Raw genomic sequence first — 24367 nt, 5'->3', positions numbered from 1 at the left:
ATGTGCCCTGACCAGGGTTTGAACCCACAACTTAGGTATGTGCCCTGACTGGGAATCAAACCTGCAACCTTTTGGTGTATGGGACAATGCTCCACCCAACTGAACCACTCAGCCAGGGCTTAATATGTCCATTTTAAACAAAAACCAGATAATCTGCTCTGGTTCACGTAGCAAATAAGTAATGGATCAAGGACTTAAACCCAGATCTGTTTGCACTCCCCTCACCAAATCGCATTATTTTCACTTTATTAGGCTAAAAAAAACCCACTTTGGTCAGATAACAAAGGTATATGAGTGTGGAGAGCAACAAGAAAAAGAAGGGAAAGTTTCATCTACTTAAACTTCCCCTAGGGATCATCTGCATACCAAAGTCTCAGACTCCCAGTCTGCATCCACCAGAGACCTCAAGGGACATATGGTTAAAATTCCTGCCACTAAGAAGGAAGACTATGTTGTGAGGGAAAAAAAAACTGATCCTTTTGGAAGTGCACTAATTCCCCATGATCAATAAAGTATTATTTAGCTAACCCTTATAAAGGAGCTAAATAAAACCCGAGCAATCGTTTTGGGAAAACTGAAGGGACTGCATTAAGGGACTGCAGAATAAAGTGTGTGTCAAACCACAGGTGGCTATTTGATAGCAACATGACATCAGCAAGTTTCTTTACCTTGATTACAAAATGAAGATGCTGCCATGTTTTAAAAAAGGTTGCAATAAGGATGAAATGAATGACCATCATTCTCAACTTTCCTATCAAAGTGGCCCAATGGCAAAGAAAAATGAATCATGGAACATTCTTAGAACTTGTTGAAATCTAGAAAACCCTTTGAAATCTCCAGTTGTATCTTAAGAACTGTACTGCAGTTTCATATACTATATTACACAGCCACATTTGTCTGGATATGAGAATAGCCATGGGGTGAAATTGGTGCTCCAAGAAAGTAGGGTTTGACCATGTCCTGGAAAAATGTTATAAACACAGAGGTGTGTGAAAGCACTTTGTGAACTGTTAATTGCTAGATTCATCTATGTTATTACCATCTTCCAAAAGAAGTGTTAAGACAAATCTTCAGGAAGGAACTAAGGTAGACTGACTGAATATTCCCTGAGACTGTGAACACTCTGCTTTTCGGTCTCTCTTCGTTCTCTTTCCTTCTCTTTTGGTCTCTCTTACTGAGTACCTATTCAATGGGCCAGGCACTGCACTTGAGGCCAGTGAACAGTTGTGAATAAAAGCTAGTCTCTGCCCTCTTGAAGCGTACATATTAAGGGGAAACACCAACATTAGTTAATTACAAGTATGGTGAGGGCTATAAATGGGAAGTTCACAGGGAAAAGCAGATAACTTTTCAGATTCCTGCATCTTTATTATTGGATTGGAAGCACCCTATTTCTGGCACTTATTCACACACACAAAGAACTTCCAAAATCCAATAAAGTACTCGAGTCAAGAATATTTCAGATTTTCCTTTTCGCAATGTTCAATGTCAGGCCAAATAGACTATGCTTATCACAAAGATTTAGTAAGCATTCAGAGAATAAATAAGGTGACAAATCACAGAAAAATAATTTTTCCAAAGACAATGAATTTGTGTGTTTGTGTTAAACTAGTATAAAAAGAATACAACCACTCTTAACAATTAAGTATTTAAAACAATGGTTAAAACCCTCAACCTGGAGGCAGAAGGTTCTGCTCCTGGCTCCTTCATGTTACTCTAGCCAACTTTCATAGTCCCTTGAATCTCAGCTTCCCTATTTGTAAAATGAGGAGGGTAAAACAAAATAAAACAACAACATTCTTAGGGACTCGACTACCTTCATATACAACATCCATCCAAAATAATTTGAAACTCGAGTACTTGAAAGTTATAGAACATTACACGTCCCTCTAATCACTCTTTTTCATTTTAATTAGCCATAATTTATTATATTCATACCACAACTATTAATTTTCAGACAGAAATAGCAGCGCTAGATCTTGTCTTCTAAAAATTCAAAATACTCAAAGACAATGTCTTGAATCGGAGAATCTCTTAAAATACTTCCTCCACTATCTTAGTGCTCTGCTAAAAGTTTATTTATTTGTATCTACTTACGGTGAACAGAAATACAATGTACCTTCAAATGTTGGAAAATTCCATTTGGAATTCTAGCCAGCCTGGCTCTACTCCCATTCTGGCATAAAAGCGTCATGTGTTCAGCTCCCTCTGCCACTTCCCCGGGGAGTCCACTCCCAGCAGAGAATGAAGAGGAGGAGGAGGAGGCGTCTCTGCCCAACACAGAGTTCACACCAAAACCCTTTAACATTTCTTCTTTTGATTCCACAAATGCTCTGGCAGCCTTCAGTTCAAATATTTTCAAGGCATTAATAAGAGAAAAAAAGAGGAAGACAGCATAATCTAAAGCTCCAAGTTCCTCGATATGTCAGCTATGTGTAAGTTGTTTAACAATCAACGACCTTTCTTAAGCAAGTGAACTTTAAGGCATTAAAATTTTAAGTCTCCAAACCATCCAGATTTTATTCTAGGACTCCTTGATTTATCAGTGTTTTAAAAACTCTGATAAGGAAGAGTGAGGACAATTATCTCTGCCTGTCAGAGGGAAAGTGCCACTTCAAATTTCTTATTCACCTCTCGTATCTTGGAATACAGTCCAATTGCAAGCTGAAAGACTCCAGAAAATGAATGGCATTCACACTTCTAATTTAAATAAAATTGAACCTCTGTTACATTACAAAGCTACTGTTGGGAAAAGTCACTCTATGGCAAATCTTCTCTAAATAAGACTATGCCCCCTATTTTTCAAACGTAGCAGTAACAACACCTAATGAGTACACATGCCCAATCTCACCCAAATCTCACAAAAATGATGAGATAGTTAGAGAGACTATCATAACTGCCTTCTTGCAGGGTTGTGAACTAAGGAGAGACCTGGGAGACTCAGAGACTTGCTCAGCTACATGCCCTCCTTATCACATGGCTCTTCCAAGGTCTAAGGCTCTATTTTTGTCCTCTGAAGGGGGACAAAATTACTTCAAAATATTCTTGAAGCTGTTGTATTTTATGTAAATTTTATAAAATTTACATTTTCTAGAACTTTATATTAATGGAATCATCTAGTATGTACTGTATTTTTGTTCAGCTTTTTAACTCAGCATAATTGTATCTGGTCATTGTATTGGGTCATTCACATTGTAGCATGGATCAACAGTTCATACCTTTTTACTGCCGAACTTATTCCACTTATGAATGTACCACAATTTTTTCAGCTACTCTCCAGTTGAGGAACATTTAGATTATTTATAATTTTGGCTATTATGAATAATGATGATAATAAACACACATACATGTCTTTGTATGAACATATGTTTTCATTTTTGCTATTGGGTAAACTCCTAGGAGCAGAACTGCTGCATCATATGGTGGGTGTATGTTTAATTTTTAAAGAAAACTGCCAAACTCTTGCCCAAAATAGCTGTACCATTTACATTCCAAGCATCACTGTATGGCATCTTTAAAAGTGACAAATATCATGAGAGATATAGCAACTCCTAAGTCCCAAAGAAGGTGCTCATTCCAAAGTCAGACGACAGAGGCAAAAAGCATTTCATGCAGAAAAAATGATTCACACTAACAGAGGTAGTGATATATCCCAGTATAGCAACTGTAGCCCATGAGAGACTTGCAGGTGTTCTATCTTAAATTCCATCAACAAAACATCTCTCTAAACATAACCAATGTAAGAAAAAACTCATGTTTTGAAAGTCTAACATGCAAAGAAAAGGAAATCTTAAAAAGGCAGCAATAAAACTGATGTAAGCCATTACAATAGCAGCTCACCTGAGATTTACTAGTCAATCACGATGCTGTCTTATAAGATTTATATGGGAACACTTGTTTTGTTGCACTTCGATTTATTCTGCTTCAGAGAGGTTGTGTTTTTTACAAATTGAAGCCAAGACCAGCAAAAAGATTATGACTCATCTTACTGCAGTATGCCTGTATATAGCCACTTCAGTGACTGTTACCTCCATTTTGCAGGTGAAGAAACCAGAAACACTGGAGTTAAGAATGTGTCCCCAAAGTCATAATTTGCAGGAAGTGGAACCAAACTTGCCTGACCCTAGACGATGCTTTTCTTGGCTTTACTACTTCAGGGCTCTCTCTACAGGTTTCACATGGCTTCCAGCCTGCTTGGAAGAGACCTCCTGGAAGCTGAGTGATACTATCCCTGAAGTATCAGGGATAGTACACTGTTTCTAGTACTGCAGACATCAGGCAACTTTCTGATATTTAACTGTTTCCAAGCCCACTCTCTATCTGGAAAAGGAGAAGTTAACCAGTCAAAAGGAATCAAACAGATACACTCAGCAGCAATTCTCTCTTAGAGCGGGGTGTCAAACTTATTTTCACTGGGGCCACATCGGCCTTGAGGGTGCCTTCAAAGGGCTGAAATAATTTTAGGACTGCATAAATGTAACTACTCCTTAACTGTTAAGGAGATAAAATTACATTTGACCCTCTGAAGGCAACCATGAAGCTGATGTGGCCCCTGATGAAAATGAGTTTGACACCCCTGTCTTAGAGAGGAAATTACAAGACCAGACATTCTAGTCTTGAACATTACTGACCAGAAATCTGGATCACTTGACTAATCAATAGCCTTTTCTGAGGACCATCGTAACAGGTAAAAATCACCAAGTCAGGCATCAATTCTGTATTAGCCCGCAAGTGCTAAACTCAACTTTATACCTAGAATGTAACCAAAACCATAAAAAATAGGTGTATTACCAGGTTAAAAGGAAGGGGCACACTGTTTCAGAATTAACTTTATACAGGAAATACCAAACAAGCGGCAGGTCTTACTGAGGAATTTCTTCTCCCATCCACCCTTCTATATTCTACAATATTTGAGGACCTAATATTTTCAGGAAAAGCCAGAATTTATATAACTCTTAGTTTCCTCCCCAAAGGTTGCCCTGCTAATTCTTACTCGATCCATGGCCTTAAATAGGCCATATCAGTAGATTTTTCGGCTTTATACAAATCTTGCCAATCCTTCCACACCCTAAATGTCTACAGATCTGTTTTCTATAGCTGGTATTTTATCTTCCTCTCCCAAGCCCCACTGTCTGTCTCCTAGATGATATCAGCAGTGGTGATTCTCAGAGGAAAGTATAACTGGAAGGTATGCACTAGGAATACCAGGAAAGAAAGGAGGGAATTGGTCCACTCAAAGTGTTGAAAGTAGCGCCAAGAAGTGGGGATGCTCGCGTGTTACCTGTCTTTACCATCAAGCCAGGAGAGCTGAGAATATGATGTCTTCAGAAGAGATTTGGGTTTTGGTGGGATCATGGAAAAGGGCAGAAGACGTTTTGAAAACACAATGAATGGTAGTGTATATACAGAGTTAGGAAGCAGAGGTATTGCATAGCAAAAAAGTATTATAAGAAAGAAGGAACTACAAAAAAAAAAGAACGAAGAAAGAAGGAACTATGACTGACTCACATTTCTTGTTTTAAATTTAACCATTGACTCAATTTTCTTAGCCAGTCCCTTCCTGTCCAAAAATACTGCTTCACTTCAACCCAGTATCTTCCAATAATCACAAATTCGGAATTAATGATGCTTAAATGACTTGTGATTTGATATTTCAACTATTCCTATAGGAAAGATGAGGGAAAGAAAGGACAGACAAGTCACAGGACAATAATGGTTGGGCTGACAAGTGGTAGGCATAAGAAAGAAGACAAAAAATACATAGGTATGTTTGTATGTAGTACATATGTAAGTCACCAGATGGGCCAGGCCCAACTACGCAAAAATTTTAAAAAGCTTTAGTGCAGCAAATACGTCAAAGCCTGTAGGTCTCACAAATACCTTTTAAGGGAAGGATATTTTATTTATCCTGATTAATTTCAAGTCACAGTCAACTTTGAAATAGAACTGATGTAAGTAATGTAAATATCAAACTCTGTTTTTATTGGTTAACTTTGAGGACACTACAGGACAGCACTCAGAGTCATGTGAAGATTAATACACTTTGATATTTACCATAAAGTTGCAAATATATATAACTACTGAACATTTGATGTTGACATTGGCAAAATGACCCTTTTGATATTTTAAAATATATCACAGTCTCAGAATCTTCAGTCTGAAAGCAATCATTAGGATGACCAAATCCAGTCCCCTTCTCTTATGGATGAGAAACCTTAGAGGCTAAAAGGGACATTTTAAGTAATGTGCACAAAGTGGAATGAACATAAACAAAATCTCTTATTAAGAAGTACAGAATTAAAGAGAATCAAACCTTTTAGAAAGAAAAATGTCTTCTAGCTTCACTTTTTTACACAGAAAATCACAAATTATATCCTCTCCTTCTTGCAAAAGAGGACTCACATCATGTCAAATTAGACCTTTTCTCAAATACACACTCACTCCTCAGGCAAACACACTACCATGCTGTTCTTTCCTTCAACCTAGCTGAAGTGCTTCCACAAACATTCACAAAGTCACTGAAGCTCAGCAAGATAAGCATGCCTATTAATCTTCACCCCAATGTAACTACTTCTAGAAAAAAAATTTAGATAGCATAATCTAAATGTAGAGTGACCTTTCTATTAGAAATTAGAAAATAGAGGTGAATAGTCTGGAATTTTTACTGTTTCCAAGACCCTCCAAAAGAGGGGATACTAGCTACTTAGAACAAAGTGTGTATTCCGTGAGCCAGAACCTGCATCTTCAAGCAACTGCCAGGGTTCTCTGCAGCGCTCACTGGAGGCAGGCTACGTTTCAGAACCAAAAGAAATACGAAATACATATTTTAGAGATAACCTAACATCTGCCCTAAGTAACTCCACTGGCATTTTAACATCCCTACTCAAGCAAGAGGGAAAAGGGTAATATCGTATATTCCTAGATTTACCCAGTATGTAACCCCCATGTGTATCAAGAGCTAGCTTGTATATCTGAGAGGATAAGAGTGGACAACCTAATTATCATTTGTTTGGTAGAGGAACACTTAAGTCAATGGCTTATACAGGTCCTTCTGACAACTGACAATTTCAGCTTAGATGACATCAGCGGTGGCGATTCTCAGAGGAAAGAGTAACTGGAAGGGATCCACTAGGAACAGCAAAGAATGGGAAATCGGCCCATGCAAACTTAGGAAGTAACTGAGAAGTGAGAATGCTCACAGGCTACCTGTCTCTCCCACCAAATCAGGAGTTGAGAATCTGATGTCTTCCTCAAAGCATTTGGTCCATAGACACTTGGAAGGAGAACTGATGCCAGCCAGATATTTCTTCCAGTGTTAATTAATACAATGACTTTCTTGTCAATAAGGTTTTGATGCTCCAGACTCAATCCAACAATTACTACTAACTAAAACATTTCTAACCTGCAAAGCTCTTGACACCTCCACTAATGGGAGACCCCTGATGTAAACTCCACTAACAGGAGACCCCCTTATGTCCAGTTTGATGCATCTATTGGCTATCTACCAAAATGAGAAAATTCTGAGTTATGTATAAATAAGTTGAGTTATTCATTCACATTCTCTAACCTACTCCCTCTTTCTCTCCACCTCCCTCCTTTCTCTCTCCTCTCCTTCCTTATTCCATCCCAATGGAATGGAGAAGGGGCTGGAGAAGTTCTCCATAAAGGACCAGATAGTAAAGAGTGTAGGCTTTTTGGGCTCTGCCATTGTTACACAAAAGTACCTACAGACAATCCATGAATGAATGGGCATGGCTGTGTTCCAATAAAGCTCTTTACAAAAACAGGCAGTGGGCCAGATTTGTCTCACAAGGCTATAGTTCTTCAACCCCTGGTATACAGTAGCTGTTCTCAAACTTTAGCCGCCATCAGAATCACCTGTAAGACCTGCTCACAAATGATGCTTATGCTCCCACCTGGAGAACCACTGGTATAAAATAATGGTCTATACTGCACTCATTGAAAGGTTGAAATATAATAAACAATTTAAAAAGTGGAAATAACATGCTATAATAAACTTGGCTGCTAATTTTATAGAATATTTCACATGAAGACTTACTGTTAAGTGCCATAATATTATCTGTTCCTGGATGGTGGAAATTTATTCCCATGCGTCCTAAAAAATAAAATAATTTTATTTTAAGCACAAAGAAAATAATGCTTAATATAATTGTTTCAAATACATTATAAAATATGAAGATTACAAAAAGCTGAAACAAATGAATCTATAACAAACAATGCTATCAAAGGCCATAGCAATTACAACAGTTTTAAAATCAAGTCATAAAATATACAAATGAAAAATCTTAAAACAAAGCCAAAGTCTCAACAACAAATAAACAGAACAAAACAAAGCAAAAAAGAAGCTTCCATTATAATTGCCTGAAATTTTAATGCAATTCCCGCATTCATTTTAAACATGCCAACTCCCTGATTAAGCATTTCATTTAATGCACCCTTCATAGTGCCCTTCAAATTCAAGCAGCAGAATAATGAGTTCAAGAAATATAAACTTAAAGCTTAGAGGGAATAAAAAGATACAGGTCTCAGAGTGACTCGAAAATGCAACCATTATCAGAATGGCAAGTGGAAGTTGATAAAACTTATATAACGGACTGGGGAACAATGACTGGCCTAAAAACCTAGGGTTCTTATTGTTGCCCCATCACTAACTCATTAGTGTGTGACCTTATAGTAGTAATAGGGGTTGCAAACTTCTGCCCACAATGACTGACTACTGTGTTTGTACACCTCCTCTAAGAATGATTTTTATCTTTTTAAAAGGCTGTAAAAACAAAAGTTAAAAACCAATATAATATGTGACAGAGACCCATGTGGCCCATAGGCCTAAAATATGTATTCTCTGGCCCATTCCAAAGTTTGTCAATCTCTGGTCTATAAGATGACAAGAATAAACCAGATGTTTCAACTAATACCCTCCAGGGTTAAGAGTAGAAGGTGTAGACATTAGATCTGCTTTTTCATTCATTATTTAGATAAAGGTGGTGGATATATGAATAGAACAATGAAATAGAGAAGAGTCTTATATGGGAAGAATGTACTTCTTATGTTTTCTTAACCAATTCCTGCAATAAAATCATTATTGAAACAATGTTTTTATGTAAAGCTAGTATCTACAAACTTGGCTTGGAAGGTTTTCATGTCCAATTATGTCAAGAGTTACCATGAAAGTCTCAGAGAAATGTTAATTTTAGGCCACTACCATTGTTTAAATAACTGTCAATAATATTGGGAAGGAATGATGCAGAGAAAGCTGGAGATTAGAAAGAAACAAATACAGCATTACATGTCATTGTAAAAGGTCAGTCATCACTTGGTTTGCTAAAAGGCAAAAACATTGTGCTTTTCCTGGTATCCTCCCTAATTCTGTTGGCCTCTTTGACCCCAAAAATCTCTGGATCAATAGCAATAAAAGATACTATAAGAAACTCTGGGTCAATGCCACACCCACCAGAACCAATTATTCAGGTATAATCTAATTTTCCCCAACTAAATGCAGTCTTTTTAGTAAAAGCACTTACAGCTTCTTTAAGCTACTTTCTTTACCTCTTCAAAAATTAATGTTCAGATAATAAAGTACAATACTTTCATTGGAGAAAAATTAGACTTCAGAAAAATGAAGAAAACAAGATCACCAAAGACAAGCTCTGTTAACATTTTGGTTTACAGTCTTCCAGTTTAGGAAGTGTATATATGTAAAGGTTTCTTTTCTAAAATTGAAAATTATTTTATAATTTATTTTTTGTTTAATATATTATACACCTTAAGTCTCACAGGGATTTTGGAGGAGAGAAAATATGTATAACAGCAAAAGAAAAGCTGATTCCAAATTCAAATGAGGCCATTTCCCCCCCTTCTTTTGTCCAACAAATACTGCTGTTTAATCAGCTGTGAAAATAGAATCAAGTGTGTGACATCTGGTGATTTTTGTTAATGCAGTCTGGTGCTACCAGCGTGACATTTTGTCACCTGTCTGTGGTCTGCTATTTTTAAATCGTTCTTGTCAGCTAGCTATCTTTTAAGGATGGTGTAAAATATAAGGTTTCGAAGACCGAGGAAGGTAATGCTTGGCTTTACTGAGGTAAACTATGCTGTGGAAATCTGAGACTGTGTCCCACTTTCCCCACTGTACAGGGTCCGAAGAATGGGGGTGAGACAGGGTGGAGGGAGAGTTTGGAGAATAGGGTTTCCATATGGTTACTCAGACTATAAAAATCACAGTTTTATAAGCTCAATTCACATTCATATTCGAGAGGCCAGTTATAAAAAACTACCTGTACTGTTATTCAAAGTTTCAGGGTCTAGCTAAACCCACACTTCTAAATGTCCAAAATAAAAATTAGAATTTTTATTAATTCACACTTATTTATGAGAGTCACCTCTTCACTTCTGCAACATGTTATGTGATAGGGAACAATTGCTGCATCTTCCTCTAATCATCCCCATTTGCTCTAAACAGTTGAGTCCTTCAGGAGACCTTCCCAGAACAGAAACTAAGTCCTTCAGGAGACCTTCCCAGAACCGAAACTAAGTGCCATGTTCTAAAAAAGGTTGTAAGACAAAATGGATATTCCAGTAGATTCTGTTTCACACTACTTCACTCTATAAAGTTGAAGACAGCCCTTCAAAAAAGAAGTAGCCATAAAATGTATTATATGTAAAAATCCAATAAAATGTCTTAAATCCCTTTCAATGAAAAGTGATAAAAATTTGATACTATAATATTCTAAATACATTCCAAAGACCCAAGAAACAAAAGCTGTGAGCTCCAACCTGAGGTCAAACCCTAGTTCCTTTGTGTATCGGCAGTGGATAACTCGTAGCATGTTATCAATTCCTTTGTGCCTACTGTGTTTCCTCACTTCAGGCTATACTCTGGAACCATTAAATCAGAAATTCTGGAGGTAGTGCACATGATTAAAGTACCCATAGTCTTTTTCTTTCAAAACTCTCATTCAGGGGAGAAAAAAACCCTCAGGTGACTACACTGCTATATTTAAAGGATCACTGGGCAAATTAATGGGAGATACTAACATGAAGAAATCACTCCACTTCTATCTGCTGTCCTCCCTCCAGTGTGTCAACAGAACAAGAACTCAGAACATGTGCCCTAAAAGTCTATGGAATCTGCTAACTTGTATACAAGACAAACTGGTAAGAGCTAATGAAGAGAGCACAAACATAGAACTAGAGTAACAATTAAAGTAGGTGAAGAGACAGTTTATTTTTCTGAACAAACTAAATATAACTAAGCTGCACTTTTTCTAAAACAAGGGAATCTCAACATTCCACTAAAAGGCCAATTTTGTGAAAGGCTATATACCACTAAATTTAAGTTGCAATGTATAAATAAAAATGCCTCTATACCAAAGGAGTGGTATCTATTCCTTCCAAATTCCTGTCAATCTAAATGTTTTAAAGCACTATTAGCAGAAGATAGCTATTTTTTTCCCCAGATTTGAAAAGCAAACCCTTCAGGGTCAGTTTCCAACTAACACCTGCTCTTTTCATTTTTCAAATTTCAGTTCCATGAATGGTAAAAGAAGAGAAAATTCAAATATATAAAAACGTTTCCACAGGCACTACCCCAAGTGGTCAGCCAGGCCTACTGTTCTGTTGTAAAAGGGAGACCACATGGATGAGAGAAAAGGTGACTTTTTCTGGTTTTTCTTCCCCCAAGATGTCTGCTGTGTTGTGCTACACTAGCCAGGGGACAAGTCCTTGCTTCTCAATGTCACCTGCACTGCCCAGTGCACTGCGGCTGATATTTCCCTACTCTTTGCTTCTCTCAGTGCTTTGTCTTCTTTCCAAATTAATCCTAAGAGAAGGTATGATCAATCGAACCTAATGACCCCAGGTTTTCACAGGGGTTCCCCAGTGGCTAGAGGAACTCTCATCATTAGTAGCAAGTCAGCAGACTTGCTACTATAAGAAGGATATAAGGATGAACCTTCTTGCCTATCGCTTCTTTCCAATGCCAGAAATCCCCCTAATCCTCACAGTTAGGAGTTGAATATCCCTTCAGTCCACTAGAAAAGAGGGCAGAGAACAATTCCTCCCACCCAGGCCTTACTCATGTCCCAACCCAAGGATTTCTGTACTTAGAAAAGATATAAGAAACAGTCTTCACTAGTTCATCACCCATCTCAAAACTCTCCTCTTCTCTTGAAGGCATTATTTCTAATGAACAGGGAAAGTCATATATAACATGTAAGAGACAACAGGTAATTATTAAAATGCTATTCTGTTATAACCAAGAGCTATAATTTGAGAACTTTAAGAAGCCAAACATTAGTCTAATTTTTATTTAAATAAGTGTTCTATGATCTGATCAACACTGCAGAAAACATTCCTCAGGGTGCTATGAAAAAAGCCCAAATTGACTTTTTTCCTACATTATTTGACATTTTTATCATAGGGCAGGAGTAGGGGGGTCTTTTAAAATTGGTATACAAATAACATCTTCAATGCTGACCTAGTATTATGTAGATGTAACTGGAAAACTGTTAAAACTCTGCACTAAAACAGAAATCTTATTACTTCCTCAAGTTCCCACTCTGTCATTTCTCTCACTAAACCTAAACCTTTCTTTCCCTCTGAATCAAGAGAACAGCTGAACAAAGGGATTTCTCATTGAAGACATTTCTAAGATGAAATATCACTGTGAACATATTTTTACTATGTTCAGTTTCAATACATCATGAGGTTCTTCATTTTTCATGAATGTGATATCCTATTTCATTATACCTTCTTTACATTGTTCAGATATGCAATTCTGGAAAGCCGACATAACTTAGAAGGATTATTTTCCTTTCTCTCCTTTAGGTGGTTTTTGATAATGATAATCATTATTTATCTATGGCAAGTACAAAATTTTGACAACTTGCATTTGGAAGCTTTTAACATTTAGCTGCAGTCTAGCTAGAAAGAAATGTTGTAGGAATATAAAGGTTTAATTTATTACCCAGGCCAGGCAGTAGGGTTGATTCAACTAATACCCTCCAGGGTTAAGAGTAGAAGATGTAGACATTTGATCTGCTTTTTCATTCATTATTTAGATAAAGGAGGTGGATATATGAATAGAAAAATGAAATAGAGAGAGTCTTATATGGGAAGAATGTACTTCTTATGAGACATACTACCACAGACAGCAAAAAAAAAAATATAGATAACATTTGAGCAGCGTCTAGTGTCAGGAACTTTATCTGACTCTGTGAAGTAGGTGCTTTATTCTAATGATGAGGACACAACTTTGAAAAGGGTAATTTATCTAGATCAATAGCTAACTAGAGGCAGAGCCAGAACCCAAACACAGGTTTGAGGGACTACAAAGTCAGAAAGGGCGGGCTGACATTTCATCTACTCTGCAGAGAATATAAAACGTCTGGAAGAATGTTAATAAAAATAACAATCTTTGTTATCTCTAGGTAGTATGTCTCAGGTGATTTTTTTACACTTTCCTTTTTGTCTTTTTAAGTACTACTTGAATTTCTTACAATGAGAAAGAATGTATTGTTTTCTAAAGCAAATTGAGCTCTAGAGGAAAACACCACAACACACGAGCATATAAAAAAAACAATGACTCTATAATTTGAGTTTTGAAACCCTCAAAATAGTGTTACCCTGTTCAAGTGAGAGAAGAGGCCACTAAAGATAGGAGGAAAAATAAACTGGAGCAGGGGGAAGTGTTTCTAGACAGATTCACACAGAAGCCACGTGGTAGTTCTTCTGCCTACCACGTTTCTCTTAAAGCTCAATTCACCTAGATGTTAACATCTTTTTTATTTTTAATTGAGTAGATGTTTGCATCTTTTGACCCAGAAATCCTCTCCATGAATTTTCCCTAAGAAAAAGCTATGTGCAAGAACTTGTCCATGGTAGCATTACCTACAATGGAGAAAAAGCTGGAAATAACCTAAAAGTCCAAAGTCTAGACCTACCAATAAATTATAAAGACCAGATAAAACCATGGGTAATGATTATGTGGGAAATAGAAAAATAAAGGATATACCATCACAATGTTTCTTTATTTTTAAATGACCTTTTTGTTATTTATTAGAAAAAATAAGGATCAAACACATGATGCCATAAATCAGATCTAAAAGTCTCCTAGCTAGAAAAGGGAAGCAGGAAGCTCAAACGCCCTAACCAGGGAACAATGACATGAAGATGTAATTGAACACGGCAAGTAGTCCTTTCACAGGAAATCAGTGTGGGTGGTATGATGACTGAGAAGTTGCAACTATATCCAGGATGTAAAAGAGTACATATTTAATGCCTTCCAATTTATTAGGACACATATCTGTAAGTACAATGCAGAAAGCTTTTACAGATGAAAGCCCACATTTGCAAGTATAGTGAAGATATTTATGCCGAGGTAGTCAGACATGCAAAAAAAACCAAAACAAAACAGGCCACTACGATTGGAATGAGGTATTTACATTATCCCACAGTGAGGTACTATACTTTGCTGGGGATACTCTCAAAAGGCAGAGGGCACAGTAGCGCCTGCTTAAACAATATCCACAAAACTGTGGATAATTATTTTACAGACTATAATCTGAAATGCTTTTATAATCTTTTACTGCTGGAAGAAAAGAACACAGACTAAGAGAAGGCAGGTATGCATAAAGAACAAGGCCTAAATATTTTAGATTAGAAGAAGCTTACAGCTGTTTGAGGTAGAGAAAGAAGACAAATGCAGCCTTAGAAGATAATAAAAACACAAAACCATCCATGAATATCACTGGCTTCTTTTTTTAACGTCATTCTGACTTCTAAGTGGAACATGTTTTAAATTATCATGTACCTAATCTTTCAACTGAAGACAGACATGGTAAATGTCAGTGACTAAATACAACAATGGATAAATGACAGGGTTTTTTTTTTTCCTACTTCTGAAGGCTTTAAAATACGGCTTTTCTCAAAATCCCTTCTTTATAGTCTGTTAACTACTTTCTTTTCACTGGAAATTGAAGACTGCAGCCGAAAATCTTGAGTGTGACAAGAAAAGGATGAAACAGATTTCTGGTGGGGCTTGAGGAAATGACTATCAGGTGTTCACAGCCAGGCACGCCCTGAAGGAGCCTGGGAAGGACCAGAGGGGAATCAATTCCTCACAACTCCAGAGGACAGAGGGGTTCACACAAGATGGGCAATCCAGTGGCTAACGCTACAGTTTCCAGATTGTGAGGCTCTAACCCCAAGCACAGTGGATATTTCAATGGAAAATTTCCATTACAGTATTGAAAAATACCAAAGGGCCCCTAAACATCCTATGACCCATAAAAAGAACTATCTGTAATTATGAGCATAACATCAGCCTCTACCCTGAATTTACATGGGCTATAAAAATAGAAGTCCTAGTATTGCTGACATTGGGCCTTTCTGACTTTTATTTAACCCAAAACATTTAAGACATTTTTGTTGTGTTTTTACCTTAGAGAATACAAAGGTGTTGCTGGCTGCTGCTAAGTCTGTGTGGTGTTATTTCCTATATTAGGAAATGGACTATATTTTAATAAAATGAAACCCACTTCTAGGAAGCTTTCTGAAGTAGTCTTTGGAGACTGGTTTACTGCATCTCCTATTTCCTAGCAGTGCACTTGAGCTTAAATGAATTATTCAGGTTCAGCTATGGATTCCAAATGCACAAAGCCCAGGAAATTTGGCTTCTGGTCTCATGCTATTACTGCAACCTCAGCTGCCCAACACATGCTTCTGCCAGACATTATGAGTAAAGCAATCAACTTTGAAAATCATAGGTAGCTGAGCCCAGGTTTTTAAAATATCAACTTTAAACACATTCCACAATGCTTTAGAGAAGCAAACAAAAACAAACAAAAGACAAACAAAACCAAAAAAACCACAATGATTAAACAGCTGATTTTTGTTTAAAACACCAAGCAAGGAATGGACATATGAATATTCCTAACCTGCAAAATGATTCCTCCACATTATATCAGCGAAACTCATTGGTGGGCCACTGGGAGGGTAGTGTTTACCTTTCAGAGGCTCATGGTCAGTCCTTATCATATCCATTAAGGAGTTCTCCAACGAGTGCAAGTTAAAAGTGTCATAGGGCCTACTCCGGTCCTAAAAATAAAAACACAGAACAAGACAACATGTAAAATTACTTCATAAAATCAATACTGTACCATTTCCTTCTTGCCACGTATCAATGACATCAAGTAAACTCCAAATAGTTCTAATAACACACAGTCACTCTTTTCATTAAGAATAATAAGTTTTAAAAAAAGAATAATGAGTTATTTCAGAATTACAGTAAACTTACATGAATGCTGGAATTAAAAAAATGACTTGGCAACATTAAGTTTAATACAAGTTTCCATTATTACTTAAATTGCATCTTTTCCCTAATATTCTTTCATGTATATGTCCCACTGCTTCAGACTGACTTTCACTCAAGTGAACTAGAAGAGTGAATTTAAAAGGTAGAGTCAAGTGAATTGGATTTGTCCTCCGTCTTTCATCCACTGCGTCCGGTCAAATGAAGATTCTTTTCAAATGAACACAGATTTTTTTCCTCTGGAGGAAGACTATATTTAAGAACTATTAGTCTACAAACAGACTTATTTTCCTAAAAAACCAAAAGGTGACTAGTTTCAATGTAATTCAACTGGATATTTAACATTTATTAGTGATAAAAAGGTCCATACATTAAGTATACATTTTAATAATTATGGTATACTCAAATACTAAAATTATCTTTTGAAAAGCATTTACACGAAAAAACTTTAGCCCAATGTAGTGTTTTCATGAGGTTAGAGTCAAAAAGATTTTACAACCAGAAAGCTAATGCAAACTAAGGAAAAAATAATTGTTCTGCCACATTTCACACAAGCCCATAGGAGACAATCACTGGTACATTATTTTTAGTAGTCTGAGCCTAAAAGGAAGTGCAGCTCATGGCCTAACTGATTACTATAGGACAGATTTAGTTTGCTTTTGTTAAAGAATAACAAGACAAACACACACCTGAACAACCACGCAAACCAAACTATAGCAATGAGAGACTATTTTCAGGATCTTGAACAGTTTATCCAGCCTTGCAAATGATCACTTATCCTCTTCTATGAACACAGAATACAAAATGACTCCCCACGTGAACAAAAAAGAATACAATAGCTAAAAACCTCAGCTACAATGACCATTTTCTAGGTTAAGTGTTAAACCCTTGGAAAGCTGTTTTCTTCTGGTTTCTGGAAAGCATAGCTATATACCTATCAAGGGAGGCAGAAAGGCAGGTGACATTTCCTCACCAATGAGTGTTAAAAAAAAAAGAAAGAAAGAAAATTCAGAGGATTATTGAATAAATGAATGCAGTACATATGCATGCAGGTCCAAGAAGAGCCCTGAACTAAGAACACGAAGGTAAGAGTGCCAAAACTACTGTAATCAAGTGGGCGCTTTTGGTTACATCCTGATCCACCTCTCCAGTCTGCACCTGAAATTCCTTCCTTTATACAAAGGCGAGGATTGAGCTAGGTTACTTCTAATACCCCTGACAACCCTATACTTTCTTTTTTTAACTTACCCATGAGGAGTGGGGGTGGAGGGCACGAGTCAAGGGCCACTCCCCTACTAGGTCCTGGCAGTTCAGAAATAAATGCTATAGCCTAGTCCCTGTTTGTAAGTAACTAGGAGAGACAGACATACCAATTATAATAAGACTATGACTGTTGTTTTGACCAAGGAATGTATGCAGTATAGTGGAAACTAAGTAGCATCTATTTCTTTAAGAACATATATCTGACTATGTGTATATTATAATTTTTTTTAAGTTCACAATATAAAGTTTTAGGTGTCTTAATATGGTCCTGCCACATGACCGGGTATAAGGCTTGTCTCAGTTACTCTCAATGGCCTCTTAACCTGTGAGAATTAAGTTGGAATTACTTAAGTATTTATTTTACTCACATTTTGTTTGCCAAAGGACACCTATTCAACATTTCGTAGGATGCTGACACACCCCCACCCCATTTTTTTTCTTTTTAGCATTCATCAGTTATCAGTCTCTACTGTTGGATATGAAAGAGACTCAAAATATTTTCTTTGGTTCTCCATTTTGCACTCTACATAATTTAAGAAGGTCCCTTCCTTTACCTTTAAAGTCTTCCTGGAGATCATTTGTTTTGCTTTGTCTTCAAGTTATCAGTGGAAACTCTAATTACCTAAGGCACAGGTGGCAAACACAAGGCCCGCAGGCCAAATCCTGCCCTCCACCTCATTTTTATCCAGCTCAGCACCTTATTTCTACCCGGCGGCAGTGCCGAGCTCTCGCTTAACTGTTAAAGAGTCATTACATCTATACAGTCCTAAAATTACATTTGGCCCTTTGAAGGCAACTGCGAGGCTGAAGTGGCCCCAGTGAAAGTGAGTTTGACACCCCTGACGACTTAAGGAGTAAAGCTGAATTTCCAGAAATGCTGGCTTATCTTTCCCTATAAGAAGTATTGTATTCTTTGCCCAAAGAAAAAGCCAGAGGTAAAAACGTGTGCTGATGAAGAGGCAAAATGACAACCTATTTATGACACTGACAATCCCATAATAAATGTCTAGGACCTTCTATCATACGTGTCCTCATTTCCAATGCACAGACGTGTGACTGTTTAAAGAGGGGCTGATAAGTGAAGGGACTGTAAGAAATGGCTGTTTGAAGACATGTGAGATCTCTCCAGTCAGGACAGTTTCTTTTTTTCATTTAATTCTTCATATAGTCTTCCAAGTAGATAACAGCATATTCATTTTACACTGAGGGAGATGAGGTTCAGAGATGATTCAAGTCTGGGTCCGACCTCAAAACTAATACCTAAGGAGAACAAAAATCTGTCCAAAGAAGTTATTCCAATCTATATGGAATATCAAATAAAGGCTCCATAGAAGCACTGCATTGCATCTAATCCCTGATGAAATGATCTCCCTGGGAGGGTGGCAGTGAGCTCCTGTCAGACAAAAATGTCAGATATTAGATGCCAACCTGTCAGGAAAATTAGAGGGGATATTTGGAGGGGGTTCATGTATCTGAAGTGGTCCCCAAACCCATTGGAGATTACCAAAATCACATGTAAAACAGTTTAAATGTAGGTCCCTAGCCTCCAGCTAAAACCCACTTAATCATAATTTAAAAAAATTAATGTCCCTGATTTGAGAGCTACTAGACTGGATGATTCTTCAAGTTACACCTTTACACTCATAAATCTAACCCATGAAATGGGGCAGTAAAATAAGAGAAGGGACCAGGAGGACGGCACCAGAAAGTAAGCCTGGCCACCTTGCCAAAGCAGCCCTGCAGTCTCCCAGATGGACTGTGGCAATTGGTGGTCTGGTTTCTAAAACCACCAGCTTTGAAATCAGACATCTGATTTTCACATTTTGGCTCTGCCACATGCTGGCGTGTCACTTTGGAAAATTTTTATGCCTTGATTATCTTCATGTATAAAATAGGAGTGATAATCATTCTCTCTTCATGGTTGTTTTCAGCACTAAGTGACAGGATGCACAACAAAGCGTTTGTATCATGGTGGCTACTAAAACATTAGGCATAATACAGAGATTTCTGTGATGCCACATCAGAGTACTGGGGCACCGATTAAAAACCCAGAGGTTCACTAGTGCTCCACAGATGAAAACATACGGCATGTGAAGTGAATGACAGAATTTGCAGAGGCTTCTTAATTGAACAAACTTCAGTGCTGCAAGACTTACTTCTCACTGAAGTTAATTCTATCTATGCCTCATTAGTTTATATTTGCTACATCCTTTTAATTTTACTAGTAGTAAACATTGCTGAAATACCTGATTAACCAGGAAGCCTATAAGAAACAGAAAAGGGATAAAAAAAACTAAAAAATTTGCAGTGAAATTCACATAAATTGTGCCTAGAACTAACCACAATTTACCATCCAGCAACAAAAGTTACAAATGACAACTAACCCATTTAGTCTTTTTTCATACATTTTGTTTCTGATATAGGGAAAATAAGGAAAACATCGCTTTCATTTGTTTTTAACAAGCAAACACCGCAGGAAGTATTTGAACATTTATAAATAATGCATCCCATTACTGACTCTCTTTTCTCTGAATATAACCAGTGACAGATGTTACCAGTTTCTTGTACACATGCGCCGTCCACCCCCGCTGTACAGCTCATTAGCTCTGCTTTCTTTCCCCAGCTTGACTTAATATATTAATAAATTATTCAAGTACTTAATATGTGCCTGGCACTGTTCTGAGTACGTTAAATGCATTCATTCCCTCACAACTGTATGAGGGAGGTAACTTTTATCCCCATGTTAGAAATTACACTATTAAATCTTGAAGAGGTTAAGTGGCCTGTCCCAAGGCTACAGGGCTAGTAGGCAGCAGAAGCCAGGCTCAAACCCAGTCAAATCTAGACTGTGCTCCAAATGACATTCATTGTACTGCCTCCCTCACTTCTTCCTACTCTTCCTTAAATCCATTCATAAACATTCCCTTCAACCTTAGTGACACAATCAGAGGAGGACTCTCTGACCCCAACCCTGCCACTCTTACTTGCCCTTGGTCAATAACCCTTCTTGAACTGACAACTAGTTAAACTCGATCAGTAGCTTAATCTATCCTCCAGCACAAGTCTGCACCTGCCTCTACTACCAGCCTATCCCATGCACCTGCCTTTTCCTCGGGAGAGAAATCCAGGACCCTTTCTACCCTTTCTGGCTTACCTCCAGACATTTCCTCTCCTATAGATAGATACAAGAGGCCAAGGGCACCTGAGAAAAAAGCAGCTCTAGAACCAAAAAATAAAAGTTAATCATGATGCCTACTGTATGCCGAACATTGGGTTAAATGTTTTATGGACATAATCTCAATTCTTATCACAACCCTGCAGGGTAGGCATTATCTCCATTTCACAGAGGAGAAAACTGAGGCTCACAAAGGTTATGTAGTAACTGCTCAGACTGTAACTGTCTGTAAAGTCACAAAGCTGGTCAGAAGCCAGGATGTGAACCCAGGTCTGTCCAGTGCACGCCAGTTGTGTTCTAATGCTTCTGCACTGATCAGCTGCCATGTGTGCAGTGAACAATGGAGGCTTGGCTGGGAAGAAAGGGACACAGAGAGAATCAAAAATCAGAATGTGGATAAATGTTTGAAAGGGCTAGGAAAGGATCAATGGGGTTATGAAATAATATAAAAAACAAAAGGAGGAATTCTTGAAAGAAGGTTCTCCTATTTATCATACAGCTTCAACATATGTATGGATAAAATATTCCAAAGTTAAATGCATTTGACACATAAGAAAGTTTTAACCCACAAAACTAGCCATTTCTAAATTTCCACCCAACTGCTTGTACTTTCTAACTAGATTACACTATTTAAGAGCATCTCAACTCCTTGTCTACATTATAAACACTATTTAAGAATAATGAATATGTTGTACCTACTTTTTAAATGCATATTCAATCACATAGTTAATATATGAACCCATTCTTCTCAACACACACACAAAGGCTATTCAGGAGAGGAAAGGTCTCCAATCCTGCCTTCTTGTACTCTCTTCTGACCACTAGATACAACTGGCATGTATTCTTTCAGAGGTTTAAAATACAGGGTCTGGCAGAAGTAATACCTGCTTGAGTGTGGCTGATAGGGTAATAATATGAGTGTAGTAATTTATAGTTTTAATGTGAACATTTCACCTAAAATGTCATATGGTGTCCTTGAGTGTGATATTATTATGTTACAGTTACATGCTTATAATTTTGTAATAAAAAGGGGTGTTATTTGTGCTGGACCCTGTATGTTCCTATATATGTACCCACACAAAACATACAATGTTTTATGTTACTTTCTATTAAACATAAAAGTATGTATACTATTCTGAAACTTTGACCAATATTGTGCTACTGAGATCAGACCCTTTTTCATATAAATATTAACTATTCTTGCTTCTCCACCACCCACCCATATACACATCCCTCCTGCAAGTGAATGCATGCTGACTATGTTGAGAAGCAAGTAATCACCCCAGTGTACATTCTATAAATTTTTTTCTGATTTTGAGATTTCAAACATCAGACTCCCAATTTTCTCAACCCCTAATTTTCTCAAAATTTTTGTTTGGCCCTTTAACAGCATCTTTTCTGTGCTTGGCCTAGGTTGGCACAATGGTTTCCTGAGCCCTGGTTTTTATGAAGGACACCACTAATAATGAAACAAGGATATATGAACTTGCCAGCCTGAGGAAAAATCAAGGAGGAAATATACATCCAAAAAACTCAACATGTGATTTGAAGCACAGAATCTGCTTAAAGGAATCATGAAGGCCCTGACTGGTGTGGCTCAGTTGGTTGGGGAGCATTTGAGAGGCAACCAAACAATGTGTGTCTCTCACATCAATGTTTCTCTCCCTCTTTTTCTCCCTCCCTCTTCTCTAAAAATAAATAAATGAAATCTTTTTTTAAAAAAGTACCATGAAGAACTCAGTAGGATATTTAATGTTGCTCTAAACTAATCAGTGCTGTTATTTATCAGCACCTATCAAAAGCATGAGGTTCTTAATCAAACTGACCTTTACTGTAGTACTGAACAGCTTGACATACATTTGCCCTTAATGGGGGTGTCCTACCTTTTAGAATCTCTGGGCCACACTGTAAGTAGAAGAGTCGTCTTGGACCAGGTTGCCTCCAGTACATGTCCCAACCGGCAACTGAACCTGCAGCCTAGGTATGTGCCCTGACTGGGAATCAAACCCTCAACCTTTTAGTGTATGGGACAATACTTGGCTAGGGCTAAATTTTAATATTCTTTAAACTTATTGTTAAACCCCTTATTCCATACAAGAAATTCTCAAGAACCCTCAATATAGCCTCAAATAAAATTACAATGTACAAATTACAATTTCCTCATCTTTTTCTTCTTGAGGATGACTAATTCCAACTACTTTAACCTTTTTTGCAGATGACATTTTTCTTAGTGTATAACAGCAAACTAAGCTCAGATTCTTGAGAAGTTAAAAAAAAGCAAGAGGACAGTTTCACCCCCTCAGAGATGCTCACAAATTAGATGAGCGTGACAACTTGAAGCACAACCCAGCCGTTTTTACCTAATCTCTTCTTGTTCCCTCCCATCCCCAATCTTCCTTCACAGTTCTTCTTACCGGTTTTCCATGCAGGTCAGATAAGAGGCCCAGTTAGTTCATCAGACATAGGGAAAGATGGCTCTTGAAATCACCTATTCACCTGAAATGACCTACATACTAAGGCCAAATCTAGCCAGGTAAATGCTGAAGCAGTCAACGGGACAAAAAGTACAAATGCCTATTGCTACCACTTCTGACTGTGGTAAACAATTCAGAGCTAAGTACATATGCACTTAAAAAGAGGAGAGACTATACAGTTTAACAGTGTGCTAGGTAAAAGGCAGAAAGTGAGACCTAGGTCTGAGCCAGAGAGATGTAGGAAGGATACAGAAAGGAAAAGAAGTAACTACCACAGTCAAAAGAGCAGGCTTCAAGAAACTACAAAAATTAAAGTCGCTCTTTTCCCTGGTTATTGTGCGTGAGACTAGCTGGTGTTGCTCCAAATCACAAGGTTGTTAGCCAGCATATTACCCCAAGCGTCTTCTTAGGCATGATAATGTAAGGGAAGCTTGACCTTTGCAACCACAACCTATCCTAGAATATTATGCAAAGGTACATGAAGCTCCTCATACCGTTTTCCTTTTACCTGATCACAAATGTTGAAATCCTTCTACAAAACTGACCACTTCTAGGTATAGTTGAACTCTCCTTCCCAACCCCAATATTTTAGCTCGTTATAACAATGACTCAGTCTATTATAATTACTTCTTTACACACCTGTCATCCTCAACAAACCATTAGTTCTATGAGAACAGAGATGCATCTCACTTCTACATATGCTCATCATCTAGCAGAGGGCCTCCCACACAGTAGGCAATCAGTAAATGCCTGCTTCACATTTAAATGTTCCTTACACCCTGGCTGGTGTAGCTTAGTGGATTGAGCGCGGGCCTGCGAACCAAAGGATCACAGTGCGATTCCCAGTCAGGGCACACGCCTGGGTTGCAGGCCAGTGCCCAGCAGGGGACACACGAGAGGCAACCATACATTGCTATTTCTCTCCCTCTCCCCTTCCCTTCCCGTCTAAAGATAAATAAATACAATCCTTAAAATAAATAAATAAATAAATGTTCTTTACGATGGTTTCACACTGCAACATTTTCATTTGAAACTAACAAAGATCTCACACCTAATAGAATGGCGGGAAGGAAAGAAGGAAGGAAGGATGGACAGACAAACTTCTGACAATTCCAAATGCTCATT

The 24367-nt window shown here is 37.6% G+C and overlaps 1 protein-coding gene across 11 annotated transcripts in view; it reads right to left on the bottom strand.

The window, feature by feature from the left end:
• CPEB3 (cytoplasmic polyadenylation element binding protein 3) overlaps positions 1-24367 on the bottom strand; it is a 178387-nt gene that overhangs the window by 99924 nt on the left and 54096 nt on the right. For 9 of the 11 annotated variants that reach the window (XM_037156593.2, XM_037156590.2, XM_037156591.2 and 6 more), the window contains 2 exons: positions 15957-16116; positions 8060-8116 (listed from right to left, as the gene is read on the bottom strand). In XM_037156593.2, the coding sequence (XP_037012488.1) occupies positions 8060-8116; positions 15957-16116 (217 nt within the window). The remainder of the gene's footprint in view (positions 1-8059; positions 8117-15956; positions 16117-24367) is intronic. The other 2 variants (XM_037156596.2, XM_037156597.2) reach the window with 1 other exon arrangement.

This window comes from Artibeus jamaicensis, unplaced genomic scaffold (assembly GCF_021234435.1).
Source record: "Artibeus jamaicensis isolate MK-2021 breed Jamaican fruit bat unplaced genomic scaffold, CSHL_Jam_final contig_332, whole genome shotgun sequence".
In the NCBI taxonomy this organism is placed as follows: Eukaryota; Metazoa; Chordata; class Mammalia; order Chiroptera; family Phyllostomidae; genus Artibeus; species Artibeus jamaicensis.
This window is presented reverse-complemented; position numbering and strand designations above follow the sequence as displayed.